This window comes from Saimiri boliviensis, chromosome 2, assembly GCF_048565385.1.
Source record: "Saimiri boliviensis isolate mSaiBol1 chromosome 2, mSaiBol1.pri, whole genome shotgun sequence".
Classification (NCBI taxonomy): domain Eukaryota; kingdom Metazoa; phylum Chordata; class Mammalia; order Primates; family Cebidae; genus Saimiri; species Saimiri boliviensis.
In genome coordinates, this window is record NC_133450.1 from 44,645,767 (window position 1) to 44,670,335 (window position 24,569).

A 24,569-nucleotide genomic window follows, 5' to 3' on the forward strand; every position below is an offset into this window, starting at 1 on the left:
ATCTTTTTTTGATGGAGTTTCACTCTTTTATTTATTTATTTATTTTTGAGACAGAGTCTTGCTCCGTTGCCAGATGCCAGGCTGGAGTGCTGTGGTGCGATCTTGGCTCACCACAACCTCTGCCTCCAACGGATTCTCCTGCCTCAGCCTTCTGAGTAGCTGGGATTACAGGCATGCACCACCATGCCTGGCTAATTTTGTATTTTTAGTAGAGATGGGGTTTCTCCATGTTGGTCAGGCTAATCTCCAACTCCTGATCTTGTGGTCCACTAGCCTAGGCCTCCCAAAGTGCTGGAATTACAGGCATGAGCCACCGCACCTGGCCAAACTTCACTTTTTCTCCAGTTAATCTACCGTCAGTTTATTTCAGCAGACCCAAACCTTCAAAGGGAAAGGGAAATTCCCCTTTGCCCCTACGCATGCAAATTACTTTAGATTAATAACTGCTAGATATAAAATTGGCATATAGTTTATTTTTGTATTTCAGCACATGGGACGACAAAATGACTTCCTTCCACCCTTTTAGGTGTATTTTGGCTGGGCTACAAGTTAATTTGACATAAGACAGATTAACGAGAGAAGAACTATATTTAATTATGTATGTATACATAGGAGTCCCACACAGATATAAGACTCAAAGAAGGGACAGATGAACAAAGCTTATAAAGCATCTTAAGCTACAGAAAGAAACAGAGCTTGGGGCTTCTGGAGGGTGGTGGTGCAAGTTACGGGAGTGTGAGAGGAGGAAATATGTAGCAAATATATGGTAAACAAAGGTTGTCCTTGTTATGCAGATAAGAGTCTCTCATGTGATAAAAATTGTCTTGGAGCATCTCTCTTCCTGATCAGAAACATCTTTACCAATGAAAATTTCTTTTATAGATCTAAGTTTCTTTTACAAAAGGGAAGCTTTTCAGAGCTAACTTCTGTGCTGGCAGTTTCTCTAAATAAATAGTCATCAATATGCTAGAAAGGAATATTTTGGAGTGGTGCCTTCTGAGCCCTACACCAGCAACAGGCAGAAACTGAAATGTTAAAATGATACAATTTGCAATACTATTAAAAATATTAAGTTCATAAGGAGAAAAACTAGGAAAAGATAAACAAGAACTTTATGGACAACAGTGGAAAACCATTTCTCCACCTTGCTCCAGTTTGTGGCTTGGATGGACTGGCTCCACCCTAGCTCCAGTAATGAGCTACTCTGTGTTTGTGTCTCATTAAATGAGATGGGCACTTGACCCAGTCAGAGACATTTGCTTGGAATACTGGGAGATGGAGGCAGGACTTCATCTTGAGAGAATGTCAGGTGTGGAGTTGCTGCTGCCATCTTAAGAATATATGAGGAACATCTGCCTGATAGTGGGACTATGATAAAGGAGAAAGAAACAGGAAAATACAGAGAAACCCACTTCTGTTTTCATCATCTGAGTTCTGATAAGCTGCTTACTAAGCCATAACAATTCGTTATTGCTTACGATAGTTTAACTGTACATTCAAGTTCTTAGGCCATCAGAAAAGATCAAGTACTCAGGGTAAGGGGTACCAGTTGTGCTAAGTGGCCAAAAGAAGTAATTTTGGATTAGTAAATTTTGGATTAGAAATCCATGAGTGTAATTTATTTATTTCCACATGGGTAGCCTTTATTTTAATTTTTTTTTTTTTTTTTTTTTTTTTTTTTTTTTTTTTTTTTTGTAGAGGCAAGGTCTTGCTATACTGCCCAGGCTGGTCTTGAACGCCTGGGCTCAAGTGATCCTCCTGACTTGGTCTTGCAAAGTGCTGGGGTTACAGGCATGAGCCGCCATACCTGGCCATGGGTAGCATTTTAAAATAAAGTATTCAAAATAGATCTCCTTGAGAAAGTTATTTTTAAGTAGACTGAGAGAGACACAGATGAAGTTAGCTATGCACATTGAGGGTGCAATGTGGCTAGGGTGGCCCTAAGGTAGGGATATTCCTGGTGTCTTCAGGGAACAGCCAAGAGGTCAGGGAACAGCCAAGAAGCCAGGGAACTAGAGGAAACTGAGAGGGAAGGAGAAGAGTAAGGGATTAGTTCTGAAAAGCAAATGATTTGGGAATATGGGTCATGTAAGAGTGCATGAGATTTTATAAGAATTTAGCTTTTACTCAAGGCAAAATAAAGAGCACTAAAAGATTTTGAGCAGAGTTCCATGATCTGATTTATGTTTTAAAAGGACCCTCTAGCTGCTTGGGCTATCAATGATGAAGCAAGAAGGCCAATGAGAATGATTTTCCAGTAATTCTAGTGAAAGGTGATGGTGGCTCAGAATGGTGATAGCCATGAAAGCAATGAGAAGTGGTCAGACTCTGTGTGTGGTTTGAAGGCAGAAACAGACTTCCCTGACAGGTTGGATGTGGGATGTGAGAGAAAGGAAGACTCTTCAAGAATTAGAGACAATGGACCTTCTGAGATGAGGAATACTGAGGGAGGAACAATTTCAGGTGAAGAATAGGAAAGATGATCAGTATTTACTGAGGAATGCTAGATTTGACATACTTATTAGACATTTAAGAAGAAGTGTCAAATAGGAAGTTGTTATACAAGTATAGGGTTCAGGAGAGAGAAGTGAGTAAAGATTTGGGCATTGTCAGAAAATTGATGATATTAAAAGTATAAAGGTAGAAGAAGTATGGTATCTCTCCTCTCCACCATAAGGGTCTGACACTCCTATAGCAAAAGACAAGTTAACAAGAGAAAAGCATAACAAAACTTTAAAGTTTTATGTGACTTCAGAAATGAAGACTCAAAGATCCAGGGAAAACTGTCCATTTTTATGCTCAGGTTCAATGTAGGATAGACAGCCATGTAGCAACATAATTGGACAAAAAGGGTATGATTTGATAGTAATAGACTGAGGGAGGAACCTGGCATGGACTGTCTGTTTAGATTTTTCTTGGTCTCCCTGAATAGCAATTCTCCTTCCCAGCTATAGGACAAGACCCCCTCTGGAATCAGTCTTGTGACCTACTATCAGATAAAGTAGGTCAGATAATTTCTTTATGGCCAGATCCTACATAGAACAGCAGAGGGAAAACTGGAGTAATATTTCTAGGTTTTATGACCAATTTAGGGGAGAGGGAAACAAGAGACAGGAAGCCAGGAGAAGGTCAGAGAGACGGTTCTGGAGGCTGCATCTGAGCCCTTCCAGTCTCCTTTATTTCAAAGCATTCAGCATACCAAAGTGCCATACTTTGGAGTATAGTATGCTGAAGTCCAGCAAAAGCCGTGAGATTAGATATGATCATGAAGAGAGTGCATGTGTTCATAGAAAAGAAAGAATAGTTAACCCCTGGGAATCTCCAACATCAACAGCCTGGAGAGAAAGGGGAAGAACTAATGAAGAAGACTGAGAACATGAGTACAGGGACATAGGAAAGGGTGGGATGCTTTAACTCAGCAGACATCTTTGATGAGACTGTTGTCTTGAGGGCACCAGGCCTGAGCTCACCAGACTTTTCCTCCTGTTTCTGTCACAAGCAGCTCATTCTCAGGTCAGTTTTATCAGGTGCAGGGAGCAATCAACTCTGTCAAATGCTGCTGAGCATGGAAAGTTAATTCTGTCAGGGGAGAAATGTCTTATTCCAAGTGCAAAGGCTTCCCTCATGACGACGGTTGATGGGGTGGAAGAGTCTGGGGAATTCATTGAAGAGATATTCAAATTTCTGGGTCTAGAGAAAGACAATCTTGTCCAGGAGGTGAACAAGAAGAGGGTCCACATCTGAGTCACGTTTTCATCATGAAGGGAATCAGGAGAAGAAGAGTGGGCATCTGTGTCTCATTGCCCTAAGATACTGTCCTCCTCTTAACCACACCCCAGACCTCAGTACTTTTCACATTTGTCTCCATCTCTCTTCGCTTCTCTAAGGACCCATCTGAGTAACTCACTTCACCACATCTTCCTTCCCTCTTACATAGTCATCTCTCTCTCTCTCTCTCTCTCTCTCTCTCTCTCTCTCTCTCTGAGAAGGAGTCTCGCCCTCTCACCAGGCTGGAGTGCACTGGCACCATCTTGGCTCACTGCAACTTCCACCTCCGAGGTTCAAGCAATTCTCCTGTTTTAGCCTCCTGAGTAGCTGGGTTTACAGGTGCCCACCACCACACCCAACTAATTTTTATATTTTTAGTAGAGATGGGGTTTCACTATGCTGGCCAGGCTGGTCTCAAACTCCTGACCTCAAGTGATCTGTCTACCTCGGCATCCCAAAGTGCTGGGATTACAGGGGTGAGCCACCACACTTGGCCCCTCTCTCTTTTCCTTCTTCCCATTTCACTACTCTGCCCCAGCAGGATTTCTTGGAATTTTATACAGATTACAGATATACTCATCTCATTCTTTACAGCTTTGAGATATAATTGACAAATAAAACTTGTATATATTTAAGATATACAAGTCAATTTTTTGATATACAAAAGCATTGTGAGATAATCATCACAATCAAGCTAATTAACATATCTATCATCTCACATAGTTACCATTTTCTTTTCTTTTTCATGGTTAGAAAACATGAGGTCTACCCTTTTAGTAGATTTTAAGTATGCAATACAGTATTGCTAACTATAGTCATCTTGCTAAACACTACATCTACATCTCCAAATCCTCCAGATGGTTTGAGGTCACCCATCTCAGTTTTGAATTGTAATAATAGAATACACATAGTACTAATATAATTCTCAAAGCAAAAAGATGTGTTTTTGTTTTTGAGGCTGAGTCTCTCTCTCTCGCCCAGGCTGGAGTGCGGTGGCATGATCTCAGCTCGTGCAACCTCCACCTCCTGGGTTCAAGTGATTCTCATGCCTCAGCCTTCAAAGTAGCTGGTATTGCAGGCACCCACCACCATGCCCGGCTAATTTTTGTATTTTTAGTAGAGCCAGGGTTTCACTATGTTGGCCAGGCTGGTCTCAAACTCCTGACCTCAAGTGATCTACCTACCTCTGCCTCCCAAAGTGTTAAGCTTACAGGTGTGAGCCACCGTGCCCAGCCGCAAAAAGATGCTTTCTAATACTCAGTTCTATCATTAATTTTTTCAGTGTGCTTAACAGATCACTCTACCATTACTCTTCCTCAGCTGGAAAGTGAGGGGTTTGGTATAAATGTCTTTAGGAGTTCCTTCCAGCTCAGACTATTTAGAAATCTGATACTCTGCAGCATAGGTATGTGTGTGTGCATGCATGCATGTGTGCATGCGTGCATAGGAAAAGATGTAAAGGAAATTTGGTTGACATTTGTGCATTGTTTATGTAAATCTGATTTTCTGGAATCATTATTAATTTAGGCAGAAAAAAGCATAATTGTCTGAAATAAAATTATTACATACAGATTACATCATTACTTTTAAACTATGCAAAAAAAAAATGCTAACCAATTTTATTGTAGAGAAGATGTGAGGTCCTGACATTTAGAACTGTCATTTAATGGAGCAAGAGAAAACATTAGCACAAAGACTATGGGATAATTTCAAGCCCCTGAGATCTAGATGAGAGGACTGGTTAATGGCCTGGGAGTCAACAAACAATAATGTAGTACTTCCTCTTCTTGGCTATCTTCCTTCCCTTTGCCTACCTCTAGTCTAATATGTGATCAAAGGGCCCAAAACTCCTTAGACCCAAGAGGAAGCTTTGTTTGACAGGTACTATCTAGCTGAGAAAAATCTCAGCATCACTCAACATTTACATACATTGTAATTTTTCACTGAGCTTTGGAAAAAAAAAAAAAAGGAACCCAACACCACATGGGGGTAGCTATTTCATTCAAGGCATTGTTATTAAAACTCACAGCAGGAATGTCTTTTAGGTAACCCTTGCCTCTACTTTTTCAGAGACATCATAGACTCTCACCTGTGCTCAGGATGCAGGGTGTGCCACCATCAGACTTATTAGGTCTGTGTATTTGTGATATAAGAGATAAAGAATTTTAACATTTTCCTGGTAGAAGAGAGAAGATAAGTGCCTTGTTTGAGGTCACATGTTGGTGAATAGCAGAGTTTGGAGTCAAACTCTAATCTTTTTTTTTAAGTCCATTACTTTAGATGGACAACCAAGCTTGCTCCTCTTAAGGGAAGGATGTGAGCCAAATAGGAGATTCAAATAGATGGAGTAAAGGATGATGCTCCATGAAGGAAATATCCTGGTTTCAAAGGAAGAGCATATCTTGACAGGGTAAGAGGCCAAGAATCCTTTTGAAGAAAAGGTACCATTTACTAAAAATGTCAGTCATAGTGACTATTGACAAGCAATAAATGAATTATCACAAATTGAGAAATTTAGACAAGTAGGCTGTTGACATAAGCAAGCCTGACTCTTGATCTCAGGGTTTTCCAGACATCAAGCATCCCTGAACCATGGCCCTTGTGCTATTAATTAATATTATCAGTTTCACTAACTCTTGCATTTATACAACCATAGCCCTAAGCAATAATATACATAACATTATGGACTAATGTGTTAATTATTCACTCCCATTAAAAGAAATGCATAACAAGGAACAATTTTAAATATTTATGTGTACTTTCTAATATCAGTCACTTCACTTTCCACCTGTTGTATTGTACATATTTCATAATTTGTGTGCAGTTTCATCTAGAGCTGTAAATTAATTCTATCTTGGAAAATATTTTCACAGAAGAATAAAGGATCCAAGGACAGTAGGCAAAAAAATGAAGCTCAAGGTCAAGGATTTGGCCAAATTCATCAAATTCTGTACAAAAAGAGACTAAATCATGCAGGTACTATATTTTGTTATCATGAAAAGTTGCTCTAATTATTTGCTAAGACAGTTTCTCAAATTTACCACTAAACTGATGGAAAATATAATTTTTATGATGATCTATTTCCCTTTTTTCTGACTTCACAAGTAAATGCAAGATGTTAAAAGGCGATTTTTTTTCTATTTCAATTTGGGTAAGGGTTCCTGAGAAACAGAGGCTCTATCAAAATGACTTGCTGTCCACCTAAGTAGCGCTTAGTCAAAAAAAGATAAAACTCTGAGTTCTAGTTCCAGTGCCTTCACTTTGGGGAGTAAGGAAAAGAAGCAAGCATACTGTCTGATTGTAAACACCACAGAGGGGATAAAGCAGTAACACATACTACACTAACACCTTGATGCCTAAGATTGATCATCCTTATCAAGTTTTTTTTTCCTTTTGCAATGTTTTATGCTACATATTTCATTATTTCATACCCCCCCCACACACAAATTACCACATCAAATTTCCCCTACAAACCAATGTATGTGTTGTTGTATTTTACAAATTATAAAACAGAGGCATAGAGAGGATGAATAACTGTCCAACTCTTTTTTTAAGAGACAGAGTCTTGCCCTGTCTCCCAGGCTGGAGGGCAGTGGCACGATATCAGCTCACTGCGGCCTCTGACTCCTGGATTCAAGCAGTCCTCCTACCTCAGCCTCCTGAGTAGCTGGGATTACAGGTGCATGCCACCATGCCTGGCTAATTTTTATGTTTTTGATAGAGATGGGGTTTCACTATATTGGCCAGGCTGGTCTCAAACTCCTCGCCTAAAGTAATACCTCTGCCTCAGCCTCCCAAAGTGCTGAGATTACAGGCATGAATCACTGCTCCTGACCCTGGACAACTCTTATGGTAAGAATCTCAAATAGAAAAAGTCAGAGCTGGTATCTGGACAAGACTATAATAAATCTACACCCGACATCACTGTGACACAAAACTTATATAATAAATTCATTTATAGAAACACTAACCTATATAATAATTCATTTCCTGTGAGCCCTGAAATCTCAGCAAATGCATCTATGTGCTCAAAATGCAATGGTGATAAAGAGAGGTTGATTAATGGGTATAAATATAAGAAATGGTATAAGAAATAAGGCCTGGTGTTTGATAGATCAGGAAGATGACTATAGTTAATGATAATCTACTGAACACTTCAAAATAGTTAGAAAACAAGAATTTGAATTTTCTAACATAAAGGAAAAGTAATGGATATCCCAATTTCCCTGATGTGATCTTTACACATTATATGAATGTATTAAATGTTCACCTGTACCCTGAAAATACGTACCTCCATTATGTATCAATGAAAAGAAGTAAGGCTGGGCCTAGTGTCTCATGCCTTGTAATCCTAGTACCTTGGGAGGGCAAGGTGTGCAGATCACCTGAGTTTAAGAGCTTGAAACCAATGTAGCCAACATGATAAAACCCTGTCTCTACTAAAAATACAAAAATTAGCTGGGCATGCCTGTAATTCCAGATATTCGGGAGGCTGAGGGAGGAGAGTCGCTTGAACCCGGGAGGCAGACGTTACAGTGAGCCAAGATCTCAACACTGCATTCCAGCCCGGGTGACAGAGTGAGAGAAGAAAGAAAAAAAAGAAAAGAAAAGAAAAGAAAGAAAGAAAAGAGAGAAAGAGGGAAAGAAAGGAAAGAAGGAAAGAAAGAAGGAAAGAGAAAGAAAGGAAAAGAAGGAAGGGAAAGAAAGAAGGAGAGAAAGAAAGAGAAAGAAAGAAAAAGAAAGAAAGGAAGGAAGGGAGGGAGGAGGGGTGGGTAGGGAAGGAAGGGAGAGAAAGGGAAGGAAGGAAAGAAGAGAAGAAAGACTTTTTAAATATGCAATGGGACATGAATGCAATTTTCCAGTTTCTTGGAAAACACACTTTATTTCATCCCTTCTAAGACATACCTCTCCATAATTCCATCTGAGCTCTATTTCCATTTCTTCCCTTTCCAGGGAGGGAAAGAACTTGTTATAGTTGAGGAAAAAGAAGAAAGGCTTAGTCTTTTCCTCTTTCATGCCAGAAACTTGATCAAAGGGATCAGATCTAGTTGTTCAATGGCTTTCAGAGGAGATATGCAGGAGGTCCCACACAGGAAGGAAGGGTTAAGACTATCTTTCTGAGGTTCAAGAGACCAGGAATAGCTCAGTACACCAAATATCTTTAGAACTTAGCTAAGTTAAATATTACTCCATTTGTGCAATTTAATTAACCTGCACCATATTATTATGACAATCATGTATTACTTTTAATGGCAAAAATCACAATTACTTTTGCACCAACCTAATAAATAGTGTGCATTGTCTTTCCCATAGATAGCCACTGCTGCATTAGGGAAATCTGTGTACAGGAAGGTATTGATGGTTTGGTACCTCCCTGTCAGCAGGTTAAGAGCAAATACTGGCTGGGTGCAGTGGCTCACACCTGTAATCCCAGCATTTTGGGAGGCCAAGGCGGGCAGATCACCTGAGGTCAGGAGTTTGAGATCAGTCTGGCCAACATGGTGAAACTCCATCTCTAATAAAAATACAAAAAATTAGCTAGGCATGGTGGCACATGCCTGTAATCCCAGCTACTCAGAGGCTGAGACAGAAGAATCGCTTGAACCTGGGAGGTGGAGGCTGCAGTGAGCTGAGATCAGGCCATTGCACTCCAGCCTGGGCAACAAGAGCAAAACTCTGTCTCAAAAAAAAAAAAAAAAAAAAAAAAGCAATATTGCAAGGGTAACCTGGGGCTGAAGAAATTGCAAGTATAGCCTCAACAGAGGTTTTTACCACAAATGCAAAGTCTTTTTCTGGGACAATATTTTACAATGTTCATCAGTTTTCAAAAAAAAAAAAATGACTTCATACTAGGGCACTTAATACTAGGGCTTAATTCTGACTATTCCTCTCAGTGGAAGTGTGGATCAGGTCTGAAAATGTGTCATTAAATTAGGCTGCAAGACAAGTTATGCTAATAAAATAAAGAACCTGGAAGAAGTGGCTTGTGTCTGTCAAAGACAAAATCATGCTGAAGTTACAGAGAATTTTGCTTAACATTGGCTTATACTTTATTCCTGCTTCATAAAAAGCGGTCTTCTCCCAAAGGTCACAAATATCAAAGTAGGTCATTTGTACTAGTTCTACAGGCAAATGAAGTAGTTGGAAGTGTACATAGGAAATCTATGCAAGGAACAATCATAAAAATCTTATGAGCATGTTCTGAATACAATTTTAGTGGCCAGGAGCAGTGGCTCATGACTATAATCCCAGCACTTTGGGAGGCCAGTGGGGGCGGATCACCTGAGGTCAGGAGTTTGAGACCAGCCTGGCCAACATGGTGAAATTCCATGTCTAGTAAAAATACAAAAATTAGCCAGGCATTTTGGTGGGACCTGTAATCCCAGCTACTCAGGAGGCTGAGGCAGGAGAATCACTTTAACTTGGAAGACTTCTATACTTTCAGAAATATAGTGCTCTGTCCTTAAATGTTCATTTTGTAAATACAGAACCAGTTTCTTGTTAATATCACAAAAATGAAACTTACCAGGAAGATAAATGACAACCCCACAACACACTGTTTTGTAGAAAATACCATAGACTGAAAAGAACACAGGAATAGTGAGTGCTAAATTGGAATCTTTCATGACACCAAATGTTCATTCATTCTCTTCCAGATTTTACAACCTTCCTCTGTGTGTTTTTAGGTTGTGTAACTTTACACGAAGTGAAAGCAATAATCAGGGCAAGACTGAGAAAGTGGATCCAATGCAAGAAGAGTAAAGAAAAAATCCCTCAAATATGTGGAGCAGATTGCTTTAATTATCTACAGATTCTTCTGCCCCAAGAAATTAATAGCTCAAGTTTCCAGCAAAGAGTGGTGAATGAGATAGGGAGCATTTGTGAGAGAGAGCAAGGATATTGCTAAAAATCAAAGGGAAGCTGGGTTCCTCCTGGGCTAACAGCCCTCTGTGGCTTTATTTATTCTACCCTACTATGCCTTCCTTCATGTACTTTGTTCATTTAGCGGTCTGCCCAAAGGACAGTTACAAAATCTGTGGTCATTCTGCAGGCAGCATAGTTTTCATCCAGAGTCCAAATTCAACTGGTAAAACTCTGTCTTACACAGGATGACTTAGAATTAGAGTTCTTATGGCAGAAAGAGCAATAGGGCTGTCCTTGGGTATCTGTTGCTCAGCCAAGTCATCAGATAAAAAGGCTGATTGCACAGTAGACCATGTGCCAATCTGCGGGTTTTTGCATGGCCAAGAGTCAGACCCTCCCTCCTGGCTCTGCTGGCCCAATCCACCAAGAGCTGCTTTATTTAAACAGTTCCAAGTAGGGAAGACCAGCTGCCCCCGAACCCCAGAAAGACCAACTGGATCAGTTCTCGCAGGAGCTGCAGTGCAGAGACTGGGTAAGTCAACATCTCCAAAGCTGGGACAGGAGGGGCAGCGATTGGTCAGCAACTGAGGGAGAGGTGAACTGAAGTTAGGGCTTAGGAGATGTGGCACACTTTGCAGACAAGAACAAAAAGGAAATGGAACCCCCACGTGGCAGCAGAGGGGCCTGTGGGGTGAGACACCACAGTGAGTCATAACCGAGACCAGATCAGGGAGTAGTTACTTCTCTTCTCTTCTTTTCTCACAGGAAACATGGTTCCAAAACTGTTCACTTCCCAAATTTGTCTGCTTCTTCTGTTGGGGCTTTTGGGTGTGGAGGGCTCACTCCATGCCAAACCCCGGCAGTTTTCCTGGGCTCAGTGGTTTAGCATCCAGCACATCCAAATGGCACCCCTCCGCTGCACCTATGCAATGCGGGCAATTAACAAGTATGAACGTCGATGCAAAAACCAAAATACTTTTCTTCATACAACTTTTGCTGATGTAGTTAATGTTTGTGGTAACACAAATATGACCTGCCCTCGTAATGCATCTCTCCACAATTGTCATCACAGTAGAGTCCAGGTGCCTTTAACCTACTGTAACCTCACAGGTCCACCGACTATTTCAAACTGTGTGTATTCCTCGACTCAAGCAAACATGTTCTATGTAGTTGCATGTGACAACAGAGATCCACGAGACTCTCCACAGTATCCAGTGGTTCCGGTTCACCTGGATACCATCATCTAAGCTCCTGTATCAGCACTCCTCATCATCACTCATCTACCAAGCTCTTCAATCATAGCAAAGATCCCATTCCTCCATGTACCCTGGGTATCAGCATCTATCCTCATCAGTCTCCATACCCCTTCAGGTTTCCTGAGCTGAAGTGCCTTGTGAACCTCGCAATAAACTGCATTGGAAATTCATCTGGAAGTGTCTGTGTGTCTACTCCAGCTGCTCTGCTGTCATTTACTGACAATCTACTCTAGAGATTTTTTCCTTCCTCTAACCTGAGATTTGCAGGAAATAGATTTCAGGATAAGAGACTTTTTTCTGTCATGAAGCAGCACGGACTTATCCTTCTCCCTGCTTTAGGCTGAAAAACTAAGGTCTCAACTGACATCTACCAACTGTCCAAGACTCTTGCCTTCACCAAACTTTAGTCATCTCCTCTGAGCCCTCTCCACAACTAGGTCATTCATTCCTAGTCCTTTCTTGTAGAGTCAGGTTTATATTTATATTTTAATTTATTTTTACTTATTTACTTTTTGAAACAGAGTCTTGCTTTGTCACCCAGGTTGGAGTGCAGTGGTGAGATCTTGGCTCACTACAACCTCTGACTCCTGGGTTCAAGCTATTCTCCTGCCTCAGCCTCCCAAGTAGCTGGGATTATATGCATGTGCCACCACACCCGGCCAATTTTTGCAATTTAATAGAGACCAGGTTTTACCATATTGGCCAGGCTGGTCTCAAACTCCTGACCTCAGGTGATCTGCCTGTCTCAGCCTCCCAAAGTGCTGGGATTACAGGCATGAGCTACCAGTGCCTAACAAGAGTCAGGTTTTAAAGAAGTCCTCCTAACTTGGTTTATCATGAATCTCTCACCCTCAATATCTGACCAAATTCCTTAATTCCCCCATCATCCTCCATGTGATACCTTATTCCTGGTCTGCCTTCAAAATATATATATATATATATATCCAATTGAGTCAACTTAGTATTGGTCCCCTGGCCTTGATATCTCCTCTATGTAATTTTCCATCCACTGACCCCTCCCCCTACACCCACCTATAACTTGTGTATAGATCTCCACTTGTTTTAGTTGTATTCCAGAATAAAGCCCAATTTGATACTGAGGTCCCATTTGATGCTTTATGGTACAAGTCTGATTTTTATAGGCATGATTTCTATCCCAAGAGATATAGAGGCTGCAGTGAATAAACTGAAAATGCACGTGTTTGATTATGATTATGAATAATACATTTTTATGGAACTGAACATTATGATAGAAAACAAAAAAAAAGCAGAAAAAGTCAAGAATGCTTTAAATATTGTAAAACCAAGATTTAAGAAAAGTTTAGCCTCAGAGAGATTTCTTTTAAATGAGCGCTTCAAATCTCCAGCTATCAGCAATTGTACTAGAGGTGGATCCAGCATTTGAGTCAAATGTGGAATGAGATAAATTGTTCAGACAGCAATATGGACAGATTGTAATACTGCCTGGAGGAAAGATGGGCATCTTTTCCAAAATTTCCATGTCCCGGAGATGGGGAGCATCTGGTCACTTGGGAAGGAGAAAGGGAAGGAGGAGGATAGAGAATTGCAAGCACTCATCAAGGTGATTGGCTCCTGCCCATTCTGCCCTCCACAGCTGTCCCCAATGGTGAGTCAAGGGGTTCATTCAACGCCTGTCAGGAAAGCACAGCCTCTAAAATTAGGGATTTGTGGACCCAGAGAGAGAAGAAATGGATAATGAGAGCCCTTGCCCTGGCCTCCATTACAGGGCTTCACTCAAGAATCCATGAGTAACAGTTAGGGAAAGCCCCTTCTTGCAAGTTATAGACAAGTGTAGCAATCAAGTGATTGTTTTGGGGACCGAGTGGGTCTTTTTGGATGGCCTGACTCACAATACAACAGAGATATGATGCCATCAGATCTACATCTTGGTCCTTCAGTCTGCGATTTCTGACTTCTATATTCTTGCTCCTCTTCCAGACCCTCAGAAATAGTAATTTCCATTCCTCGGATGACTCCGTGTCAGTAGTGGCACCAGAAAGCAGCTGTATTTAAGTCTCTCCTCTGGAGAAGCTACTGAGATCTTGCTTCTCCAAGGAGGGGCTGTGAACTTAAAAGTTTGCACAGGGATACCGGGTTCAGGAAATCCCAGTGCCCAACAGAATCCACTGACTGTAGGTAAAATAGGGCATGTCAGGAAGTGAGTCCACTCTTTTCAGAAGCTCAAAGTGGCAGAAGGAGAAGATGGGACACTGAAAGCTGGAGCCACATTTCCTGTAAAGAAAGATGGAGCAGACCTTCGCTTCAGGTACCAGATCACAGTCAGGGATGCCTCATGTCTAAAACCATAGGATAGAGGGATCACACCCTCTCCACCTTGTGTCCTCATCCCAAAGACATGATCCTTGGAGTCCACTTCTCTTCCTTGAACCTCCAATGTCTGATTTTATAAAACTCTTTTAATATCAAATTTTCAGGAAGTCTTGCAGGAGTAAATGCAGTTAATTGTTGTATAAGTAGGCAGGGAGGGTCTCCAGGGATTATAAGAATTTAACCAACTTGAGCAATCACCCTGTTTTACAGGCTTGCTGGTGGGAATCAACTCCTGGCATAACCCAGCAACTTACAAACTGCCACGAAATTTCCTCATTACCATGCTAAAGTTTCCACCTGAGGAGGCTATAGCTTCATTATGATAACATGTGAACTATGTGCTGGCAGAATCATTCCCTGTGTCTGGACAACTGAGACTCCAGATTTAACAACTGTCTACACACGAAAAAACCACCTACATAGGAAACGAAAATCAAGTCAACTATCATAGTATCTGATTTAAACTTCATATCACTGAAAGAGGCACTGATGTGGTTAGGAAAACAAGATTGAATCACTAAGGCCACCACTCCCCCATCTCCCAGCAGCCACCACATGGAGCTGAGAGAGAACCTGAGTGCATGGGGGAGGGAGAATGCAGCAATTCCAGAAATCTGCATTGAACTCAGTGCTGTCCTGTCACAGCCCACCCACAGAGGGAGCATTTAGACCAACCTTAGCCAAAGGGGAATTGCCTATCCCAGTGGTCAGAACCTGAGTTTGGGAAAGCCTTGCCACAGCAGGATAAAGTGCTTTGGGGTCCTAAATACATTGGAAAGGCAATCTAGGCCACAAGAACTACAACTACAAGGCAAGTCTCAGTGCTGCGCTGGGCTCAGAGCCAGTGGACTCGGATACCACTAGCGTGACACCTGTCAGGGCAGCTAAGGGACTGCTTGCCCAACCCCTCCCCAAAACCCAGGCAGCACAGCTTACAGCAATGGAAGTGACTCCTTCCTTCTGCTTGAGGAGAGGAGAGGAAAGAGTAACTTGGACTTTGTCTTACATTGTAAACATCTGCTCAGCCATAGTAGGATAGGGCACCAATCAGTCATGAAGCTGCTATTTCAGGCCCTTGCTCCTGAAGGACATTTCTAGACACACCATGCACCAGAAGAAAACCCACTGCCTAGAAGGAAAGGACCCAGTCCTGCCAGGATTCATCATCTGCTGACTGAAGAACCCTCAGGCCCTAAATAACCAGCAGCAATATTCAGTAGTACACTCCCTTGGCCTTGGGTGAGACTCCCAGATATACTGACTTCAGGTGAAACCCACCATATTCACAGCTGTGGTAGTCATGAAGAGAGAATCCTTCTACTTGAGAAAAGCAGAGGGAAAAGTAAAGGGGACACTGTCTTGCAGCTTAGATACCAGCTCAGCTACAGTAGGGTAGAGCACCAAGCGGGTTCTTAGGGTCCCCAATTCCAGATCTTGGCTCTTGGTTGGCATTTCTAGACCTGCCCTGAGTCAGAGAGGAGACTACCGCCTTGAAGGATGAGTCTCAGGCCAGGAAGCATTCACCACAAGCTAACTGAGGAGACCTTGGGCCTTAAGGGAATGTTGGTGGCAGCCTGGCCGTACTCCCTTTGGGCCTGTGGTGGAGGTAGCTGCAGGGAGAGGCTCCTCTGCCTGTGGAAAGGTAAGGGAAAAGTGGAAGGACTCCGTCTCATGGCTTGAGTGCAAGTCACCCACAGTACAACAAAACACCACATAAACTTCTCAGGTTTTTTACTTCGGTCCCTGGCTCTCAGATAGTACCTCTGGATATGCCTGGGCCTAGAGAAACTCATCAACCTGAAGGGAAGGACACAAGCCTGGCTGGTATTGCCACCTGCTAATTGTAGAACTCTAGGGTCTTGGGCAGCATAGGCAATAGCCAGGTAGTAGTTATAGAGGGCCTTGGATAAGACTCAGCGCTGTGCTGGATTCGGGTCTTACCCAGCACTGTCCCAGTGGTGGTGACCACAGGGGTGCTTGTGTCACCCAACCACCAGCTCCAGACAGCTCAACACACAGAGAGAGACATCACTGGTTTGAGAGAAAGTGAGGAAAGAAAACAAGAGTCTCTGTCTTGTAATCCAGAGAATTCTGAAGAAATTCTGGAGTTTAAAATGTAATCAACATACTGAAGAATTCATGAGAATATCTTAACAGCAGAATTGATCAAGCAGAACAACTTAGTGAGATTAAAGATAGGTGAGTTGAAAATATACTGTCAGAGGACACAAAACAAAAAAGAATAAAAAAAGAAATGAAGCACACCTATGAGATCTAGAACATAGCCTTCAAAAGGGAAAATTTAAGAGTTCTTTATCTTAAAGAGGCAATAGAGAAAGAGATAGGAGTAGAAGTTTATTCAAAGGGATAACAGTGAACTTCCCAAAGCTATCAATATTTGAGAAAGAGACCCATATTTGAGTACGAAAAGATTAGAGAACACCAAGCAGATTTAACTCAAAGAAGACTACATCAATGCATTTAATAATCAAATTCACAAAGTCAAGGGTAAAGAAAGGATCCTAAAAGCAGCAGGAGAAAAGAAAGAAATAATACACAATGAAGCTCCAATATGTCTAGCAGCAGACTTTTCAGTGGAAGCCCTACAGGCCAGGAGAGGCAGGACATATTTAAAGTGCTGAGAAAAAAATAAAATAAAACTTTAATGCTAGGATAATATATCCAGTGAAAATATCCTTCAATCATGAAGGAAAAATAAAGGCTTTCCCAGGCAAACAAAAGCTGAGAAATTTTACCAACATCAAAATTTTCCTACAAGAAATGGTAAAGGGTATACTTCAATCAGAAATAAAAAGACATTAATGAGCAACAATAGTCACCTGGAAGTATAAAACTCACTGGCAATAGTTAAGTACATAGAAAAACACAGAATATTATAACACTGTAATTGTGACATATAAATCACTATTACGTAAGTGGAAAGAAAAAACACAAACTGATCAAAAATAATTATGACAACTTTTCAAGACACAGTACAATAAGACATAAATAGAAAAAAACAAAATGGCAAAAAGTGAGGGGATGTAGTGTAGGGTTCTTATTAATTTTCTTTTTGCTTGTTGACATTCCCACAGGGACATCTGCAGACCATCGTGAGATAAGGACATCATCTGCCTCTTTTTGCTTGTTTATTGGTCTGTTTGTTTAAGCAATCAGTGTTAAGTTGACATCAGTTTAAAATAATGGTTATAAGATACTATTTGGGGGCCTCATAATAATCTCAAATCAAAAAATATACAACAGATACTAAAAAAATTGAAAATAAGAAATTAAATTATACCATCAGAGAAAATCACCTTCACTAAAAGAAAGACAGGACGCAAAGAAGGAAGAAGATCACAAAACAACCAGCAAACAAATAACAAAATGGCAGGAGTTAGTTCTTACCTATCAATAATAACATTGAATGCTGATGGACTATTCTCTCCAATCAAAAGATATAGAGTGGCTGAATAGATTTAAAAAACAAGACTCAGTGATCTATTGCCTACAAGAAACACACTTCACCTATAAAGACACACCGAGACTGAAAAATAAAGGGATGGAAAAAGATATTCTATGCCAATGGAAACCAAAAAGGGGCAGGAGTAGTTACATCAGACAAAATAAATTTCAAGACAAAATCTATTAGAAGACACAAAGAACTCATTCTACCATGACAAAGGGGTTATTCAGCAAGATGATATAACAATTGTAAATATATATGCACCCAACACTAAAACATCCAGATATATAAAGAACATATTATTAGAGCTAAAAAGAGAGATTGGCCCCAAATACAGTAATAGCTGAAGACTTCAACACTCCAATTTCACCACTGGACAAATCTTCCAGACAGAAAATCAACAAAGAAACATTGGGTCAAATCTTTACTATAGACCAACAGGACCTAGTAGATATTTATAGAACACTTCATTTAATGGCTGCAGAATACACATTCTTCTCAGCACATGGATCATTCTCAAGGACAGACCATGTGTTAGGTCACACACACAAAAAAAAGTCTTAAAATTCTGCACTCTGGTGTTCATTGCAGCACTATCCACTATAGCCAAGATTTGGAAGAACCTAAGGGTGCAGCCACAGATGAATGGATAAAGAAAATATGATACATATACATAATAGAGTACTATTCAGTCATAAAAAAAGAATGAGATCCTGTCATTTGCAACAACATGGACAGAACAACATGGATAGAACATGGAGACCATTATGTTAAGTGAAATAAGTTAGGTACAGAAAGACAAACTGCATGTTCTTACTTCCTTATCGGAGCTAAAAATGAAAACAGTTGAATTCATGGAGACAGAGAGTAGAAGAATGGTTAGCAGAGGCTGGAAAGGGTAATGGGGTGATGCAGAGGAAAAAATAGAAAGAAAGAATAAGACCTAGCATTTGTTAGCACAACAGAGTGAGTATAATCAATAATAATTTTATTGTTCATTTAAAAATAACTAAAAGAGTATAACTGGATTGTTCACAACACAAAGGATAAACGCTTGAGGGGATGAGTACCCCATTTATCCTGATATGATTATTACACATTGCATGCCTGTATCAAAATTTCTAATGTACCCCATAAACATATATTCCTACTATGTACACACAAAACTTAAAAATTAAAAAGGGAGTTGGGGAGAGACAGCATGGAGGGAAATGCCAGATATAGGTGATGGGGAGAAAGGCAGCAAATCACACTGCCATGTGTATACCTATGCAACAATCTTGCATGTCCTTCACATGTACCCCAAAACCTAAAATGCAATAAAAAAATAATAATCAAGGGAACTGGATTGAACAGTCAAAAGACAGTTGTTGCCGGCTTCTGTAGCCTAAGCTACTGAGGAAGCAGAGGCAGGATGATCACTTGAGCCCAGGAGATGTGGGCTATAAGTATGCTTATTGGGAGTGTCCACATTAGATTAAGCATCAATACGGTGACCTCCTAGCAGGAAGGGACCACCAAGTGGCCTAAGGAGAGATGAACCAGCCCAAATCAGAAACAGAGCAGGTCAAATCTTGTGTGCTAATCAGTAGTAGGATCATGCCTACGAATAGCCACTGCACTCCAGCCTGGACAAGATAGTGAGACTCCATCTCTAAAGATCAAAGCATAACAAAAAATACAGCTACTGTCAAACAATTTATAATAGATATTCTGAAGGAGTAACCAAGATTCTAAAAAGATAATGGTATTTTACAAAGAGTAGGAAAATGCCATTAGTACACCAAGTCTATCATATAATTTCTCACTGTTCTCTGGGTTTGCTCACTCAACTTGCTTTGGCTCCACATAGTATCAGCTGCACTGACTACAGCAGGTAGTAATCTAGTAATCTGGGCTACAGATTTCAAGAGAACCTCATTGTATGTCTAGTTGATCTACAGGGATGACCAGAACACTGGGGCCTCCATCTACTCTATCTTCACCATCCAGAGCCTATGCTTAGACTCTTCTGCAGCTATAACAGAATACTTGAAACTTGGTGATTTAAAAAGAAAAGAGGTTTGACTCAGGATGCTGGAGGCTTGTAAGTTCAAAAAGCATAGCACCAGCATTTGCTTGGCTTCTGGTGAGGACCTCATGCTGCATCACAACATGGCAGATAAGTGAAAGGGGTAGCAAGCATGCTGGAAAAGGGATAAAACAAAAGGCACAACCTGGCTTTATTTTTTTATTTTTTTTATTTTTTTTTTTGAGACAGAGTTTCGCTCTTGTTACCCAGGCTGGAGTGCAATGGCGCGATCTCGGCTCACTGCAACCTCCGCCTTCTGGGTTCAAGCAATTCTCTTGCCTCAGCCTCCTGAGTAGCTGGGATTACAGGCACGTGCCACCATGCCCAGCTCATTTTTTGTTTTTTTGTTTTTTTTTTATTTTTTTTTTTTAGTAGAGACGGGGTTTCATCATGTTGACCAGGATGGTCTCGATCTCTCGACCTCGTGATCCACCCGCCTTGGCCTCCCAAAGTGCTGGGATTACAGGCTTGAGCCACCACGCTCGGCCCTATAACCTGGCTTTATAATGACTCTTTCTGAAGCCAGGTGCAGTGGTCATGCGTGTAATCCTAGCACTTTGGAAGCCCAGGAGTTTCATCTGGTAACATGTTGAAACCCCACTTCTGCCCCCAAAAATACAAAACTTAGCCAGGCATGGTGGCACATGCCTATAGTCCCAGCTACTTGAGAGGCTGAGGTGGGACGAACACTTGAGTCCAGGAGGCAGAGGTTGCAGTGAGGGGGATCACACCACTGCACTCTGGCATGGAGACAGTGAGACACTGTCTCAAAACAGACAAACTAACTAAAACTCTTTCTCATAGTAACTAATCCATTACTGGGAAAACTAACGTAGTCTTCCAAAAATGCATTCATTCGTTTATGAGGGTGGTGCCCCTATGACCCAAACTCTTCTTAAAAGACCCACTACCTGTCTATACTATTACAATGGTAGTTAAGTTTCAACATGAGTTTTAGCAGGAATAAACCACATCCAAACCATAGCAGCCTCTCCCTCCATGTGGTCCCTCCGGTAACAGAGCCCATCTTCCTTTACATGCTGCTCAAGGAGCCAAGGCAGCTTGGAATAGTCCAAGCAGCAGCAAGGACTATACTTAGGGGTGTACATGGTCACTCTTTAATGAAGTCAAAGCAACTCCAAAGTGTTTTGGTCCGGGTAAGTCACAAAGCCAGGCTAGGGTCATTGTAACAAGAGAATTACAGAAAGGGATTACAGAAAATTACCGAAAGGGATGGATGATGGGAGGCATTAATGATTGGGGCCACTCTGTAATAATTTGCAACAACTCAGTCAACTTCATGGATGTGTGAACAGTGAAGTCACATGAGGCTTCAGACTTAGAAGGAGCCCATGCTTGATTTCATGTTCCAATATCATTTGAAGTTCCTAAAAATTTTTAAAGAAGAGAACTCAGATTTTTATTTTGCACTGAGTCCAACCAATTGTTTAGCATGTCTGACCATGGATATGTTATTATGCATTACCCTATGTGCACCCCAGCCCTACTTTACAGTCCCTCTCAACACAGGCTCTATTTATGGTTCTCTTGGCAATGAAGGATGGATATAGCATAGGGCAAGAATACTGACTCTGGCTCCAAGAATCAGCCTGCTTAAGTTCAACTCTTATCACTAAAGACTCTACCCTCACTTTTTTGATCCCAGTCGAGCAGGTGATTGGATTCCTATTGACGGATGCTCTGAGCACCTGATGTTACAAATTATAACAGGGCTTACTCACCATACAGAAAATAGATTAAAATCAAAGTGATGATTGAAAAAGGGGGCATCATAAATGAGATGTCTCTCATACGTAGAGATGGCAGGCAATAACAGAAAACACTTCTTTGGATCTCAAATTCTACAGTTTGCTAAATGCAAATGCATAGGCAAGATTCACTGAGTCGAACACTAGAATGATCTATCAGTTGTCACCACATAGGCTTAGTTTCTTCTAAGGCATCTTAATAGATAAAACAGAAAATCCTCACTCAATGTGACCTTATAAGACCACTTAGTACGAGAGCCCCATTCTGAGATTCTGAGGAATAATTCTGGGTCATTGCTTGAGTGACCAAATGCAGATGTTTTGACATGATAAATCAATCCAACCAATATTCCCTTCCCACTGCCTAAAATATTAGCCCGATACTGGGACAATCCATCACAAAGTCAAAGCAGAGCAGCAGCTGCAGGGTGAGTAAGACTCCTGTTTTAGTGGGGGACAAATCCCACCTCATCCACACACCCTGACCCTCCACCCAACGTTCTTTAGGATCACTTTACTGCCTGAGAGTCTCTAAGAACCACAAAAAAAAACCTTCGTTTATGTTGATGATTCATATTTTTCTCATTAGAAATTAGAACTAAAACATTTTTAATTATTAATCATAAATTAGTTCATATAATTACACATAAAGATCACACTTTTTGAAGAGAAATCCTATTTTTTAAAACAAAAAAATTAAAAAGGAATGGCATTGTTTTGCATTTTCAAAATCTCTTTAATGTCTGAGTCTATATAGACATCTGGATGTTCACGTCTGCCTGGTATTCAATCTTTTTTACGATGTTTTGTTGAATTATAGAAAGAGAATCTGGCCTCACATAAATGAGTGGTTGGAAAGGAGATACCCCAAAAAGGGTTTGAAGACCACCAGCATTCTTGGGCCACACTTGACCAAATAGAGCATTCATCCCATTTCAGAGGTCCTTGTGGGTTCTGAGATGCGACTTTGAAACAATTAGAGAGATTGGCTGAGAATGCTGGGGGAATAAAGCAGGAGATTTTTTTCTCCTCTACCTATTTCTGAGATAATATAAGGTTTGGGGCTGTTGCAACCATCTTGCCAATATGTAAAGGACATATGCCTGAAAAGTGAACCAAGATAGAGCAGTGAGGGGTATGGAGAAAGAGTAACTGGGTTCTCTTTCCATCATCTGAGTTCTGATAAGCTGCTCATTAAGCCATAACTGTCCCTTATTGCTTGCAACAGTTTAACTGTACTTTCAGATTCTTAGGTAATGAGAAAGACCAAGTACTTGGAGGGAAGGTGTTTCAGGGTGCTAAAAATCAGGAAAGAAGTTATAATGAATTTAAGATAGAAGTCCATGCTCCATTATTTGTTCATTTTAATATGACAAGCATTTTTATATAGGTTTCCTTGAGAAAATTGCTTTTGAACAAAGACTTACAGGGGATGAAGAACTTAGCCCGGCACATGCAGGTGGGTGGGCTAAAGTAGCCATGAGGCAGGTACATGCCAGGTGTCCTCAAGGAACAGCAAAAGGTCAGGAAACTAGAGGGGAGTGATTGAGAGTCAAAAGAATAGAAGATGTGTCCTAAAAAGTGTGTAGGAAGATAGATTACTTTATGGCACAGGAGATTGTAGGGATCCCAGCTTTTATTCAGTGAAATGCCTGCAGCAGAGCTGCAGAACCTGAGTTATGGTGTAAAGGATCACTCTGGCCGCTGTGGGCGGTGAAGATGAAAGCAGGACACAGTGACAAGGTCTTGCAGTTCTGCCAGAGGGAGGTGTTGGTGTCTTTGACTTGGTGGTTGCAGTGGAAACAGGAATCAGTAATCAGATCCAGGCACGTTTTGAAGGTACAACAGTCTTTTTCCAGAGATTAGCTGGAGTATGTCAGAGAATGAAATCATAAAGGATTACTTCAAACCACTTTGGTTTTCACTGAAAATGATGGAATTCTCTTCAACTGAGATAGGAACTGGTAGATGAGATTTTGGGAGAAGTTCAGTGTTTCCACTTGGGTGTAAAAAGTCTGCAACATATATGATACCTCCATGTGGTGTTATCAAATAACAAATTGGATGCAAGAGTCTATAGCTCAACCAAGAGAGCCGGGCTGCAGATTTGGGATTGGTTTGGGAGTTGATGGCATTTCATCCGTTGATCCCACTGATGAAAACCAAGAGATATCATACGGATCAAGAAGAAGCCCACCATTCACCCTTAGGGAGCTCCAACAACAAGTTTCCAGGGGAAAGAGAAGGGATTCACACAGGCGACTGAGAATGAAAGCCCTGTAGGGTGGGGGACAGGCCAGGAGATAGAAGTGTCCTGCGTACTGAGAGGCAGCCTGACTATCTCCCTTGAGGGCACCACGACTGAATTTATGATGCTTTTTATCCCTGTTTCTGTCACAGGAAGCTCATTCCCAGATCATCCCAGGTGGAGGGAGTGATACTATGTTAAATGCTTGTGATAGATCAGTAAAGTAAGAATGGAAAATTGACCCAGAAAGAGACTGGGGCTGGGGGAAATTGTCTCATTCCAAATGTCAGGGATTCCTATGATTCAAATTATTGGAGGACAGGAGTCTGGGCAGAGGATTCAGGAGATTTTCAAAGTTCTTGACCTAGAGAAGACAGTCTTGTCCAGGAGGTTAGAAGAAAGAGGGTCCACCCCAGAGTCATATTTTCCTCCCAGAGGAGGGAATGAAAAGGAGGAGAATAGAGCATGTATGTCTCCCTTCCCCTGAGACACTGGTCCTACTTTTCCATTACCCCAGCTCAATACTTCAAATGAACTGTGGCTGTCTCTATCTCTCCTCACTCTTCTACAGACTCATCAGTTCAACTTACTTAACAATTCTTCCATCCCTCTCAAGCACCCCTCTCCAGCACCTTCCTTCTCTCTAATCCCCCGCTTCTGCCCTGCCCTTTCTCGTGGAGACCTCTGTAGATTACCCATTCTATTTCCTTCCTGGGGCTGCTAGAATGAAATACAGACTAGGTGGCTTATACAAGAGAAACTTATTTTCTCACAG

At 41.2% G+C, this 24,569-nt stretch overlaps 2 protein-coding genes and 1 non-coding gene across 7 annotated transcripts in view; 1 reads left to right on the forward strand and 2 right to left on the reverse strand.

Annotated features, from left to right (window-relative positions):
• Positions 1-24,569, reverse strand: part of RNASE1 (ribonuclease A family member 1, pancreatic) — a 58,101-nt gene that overhangs the window by 29,454 nt on the left and 4,078 nt on the right. The gene's annotated exons all lie outside the window — the stretch shown is intronic.
• On the forward strand, positions 11,069-12,058 carry LOC101031542 (non-secretory ribonuclease). The gene is made up of 2 exons (XM_003924376.4): positions 11,069-11,164; positions 11,398-12,058. The coding sequence occupies exon 2, from the start codon at positions 11,403-11,405 to the stop codon at positions 11,877-11,879; it is 477 nt and encodes a 158-aa protein (XP_003924425.1). The 5' UTR covers positions 11,069-11,164; positions 11,398-11,402; the 3' UTR covers positions 11,880-12,058.
• LOC120364153 (small nucleolar RNA SNORD35) lies at positions 17,318-17,376 on the reverse strand. The gene has a single exon (XR_005579496.1). It is a non-coding gene; the product is annotated as a small nucleolar RNA SNORD35 (small nucleolar RNA).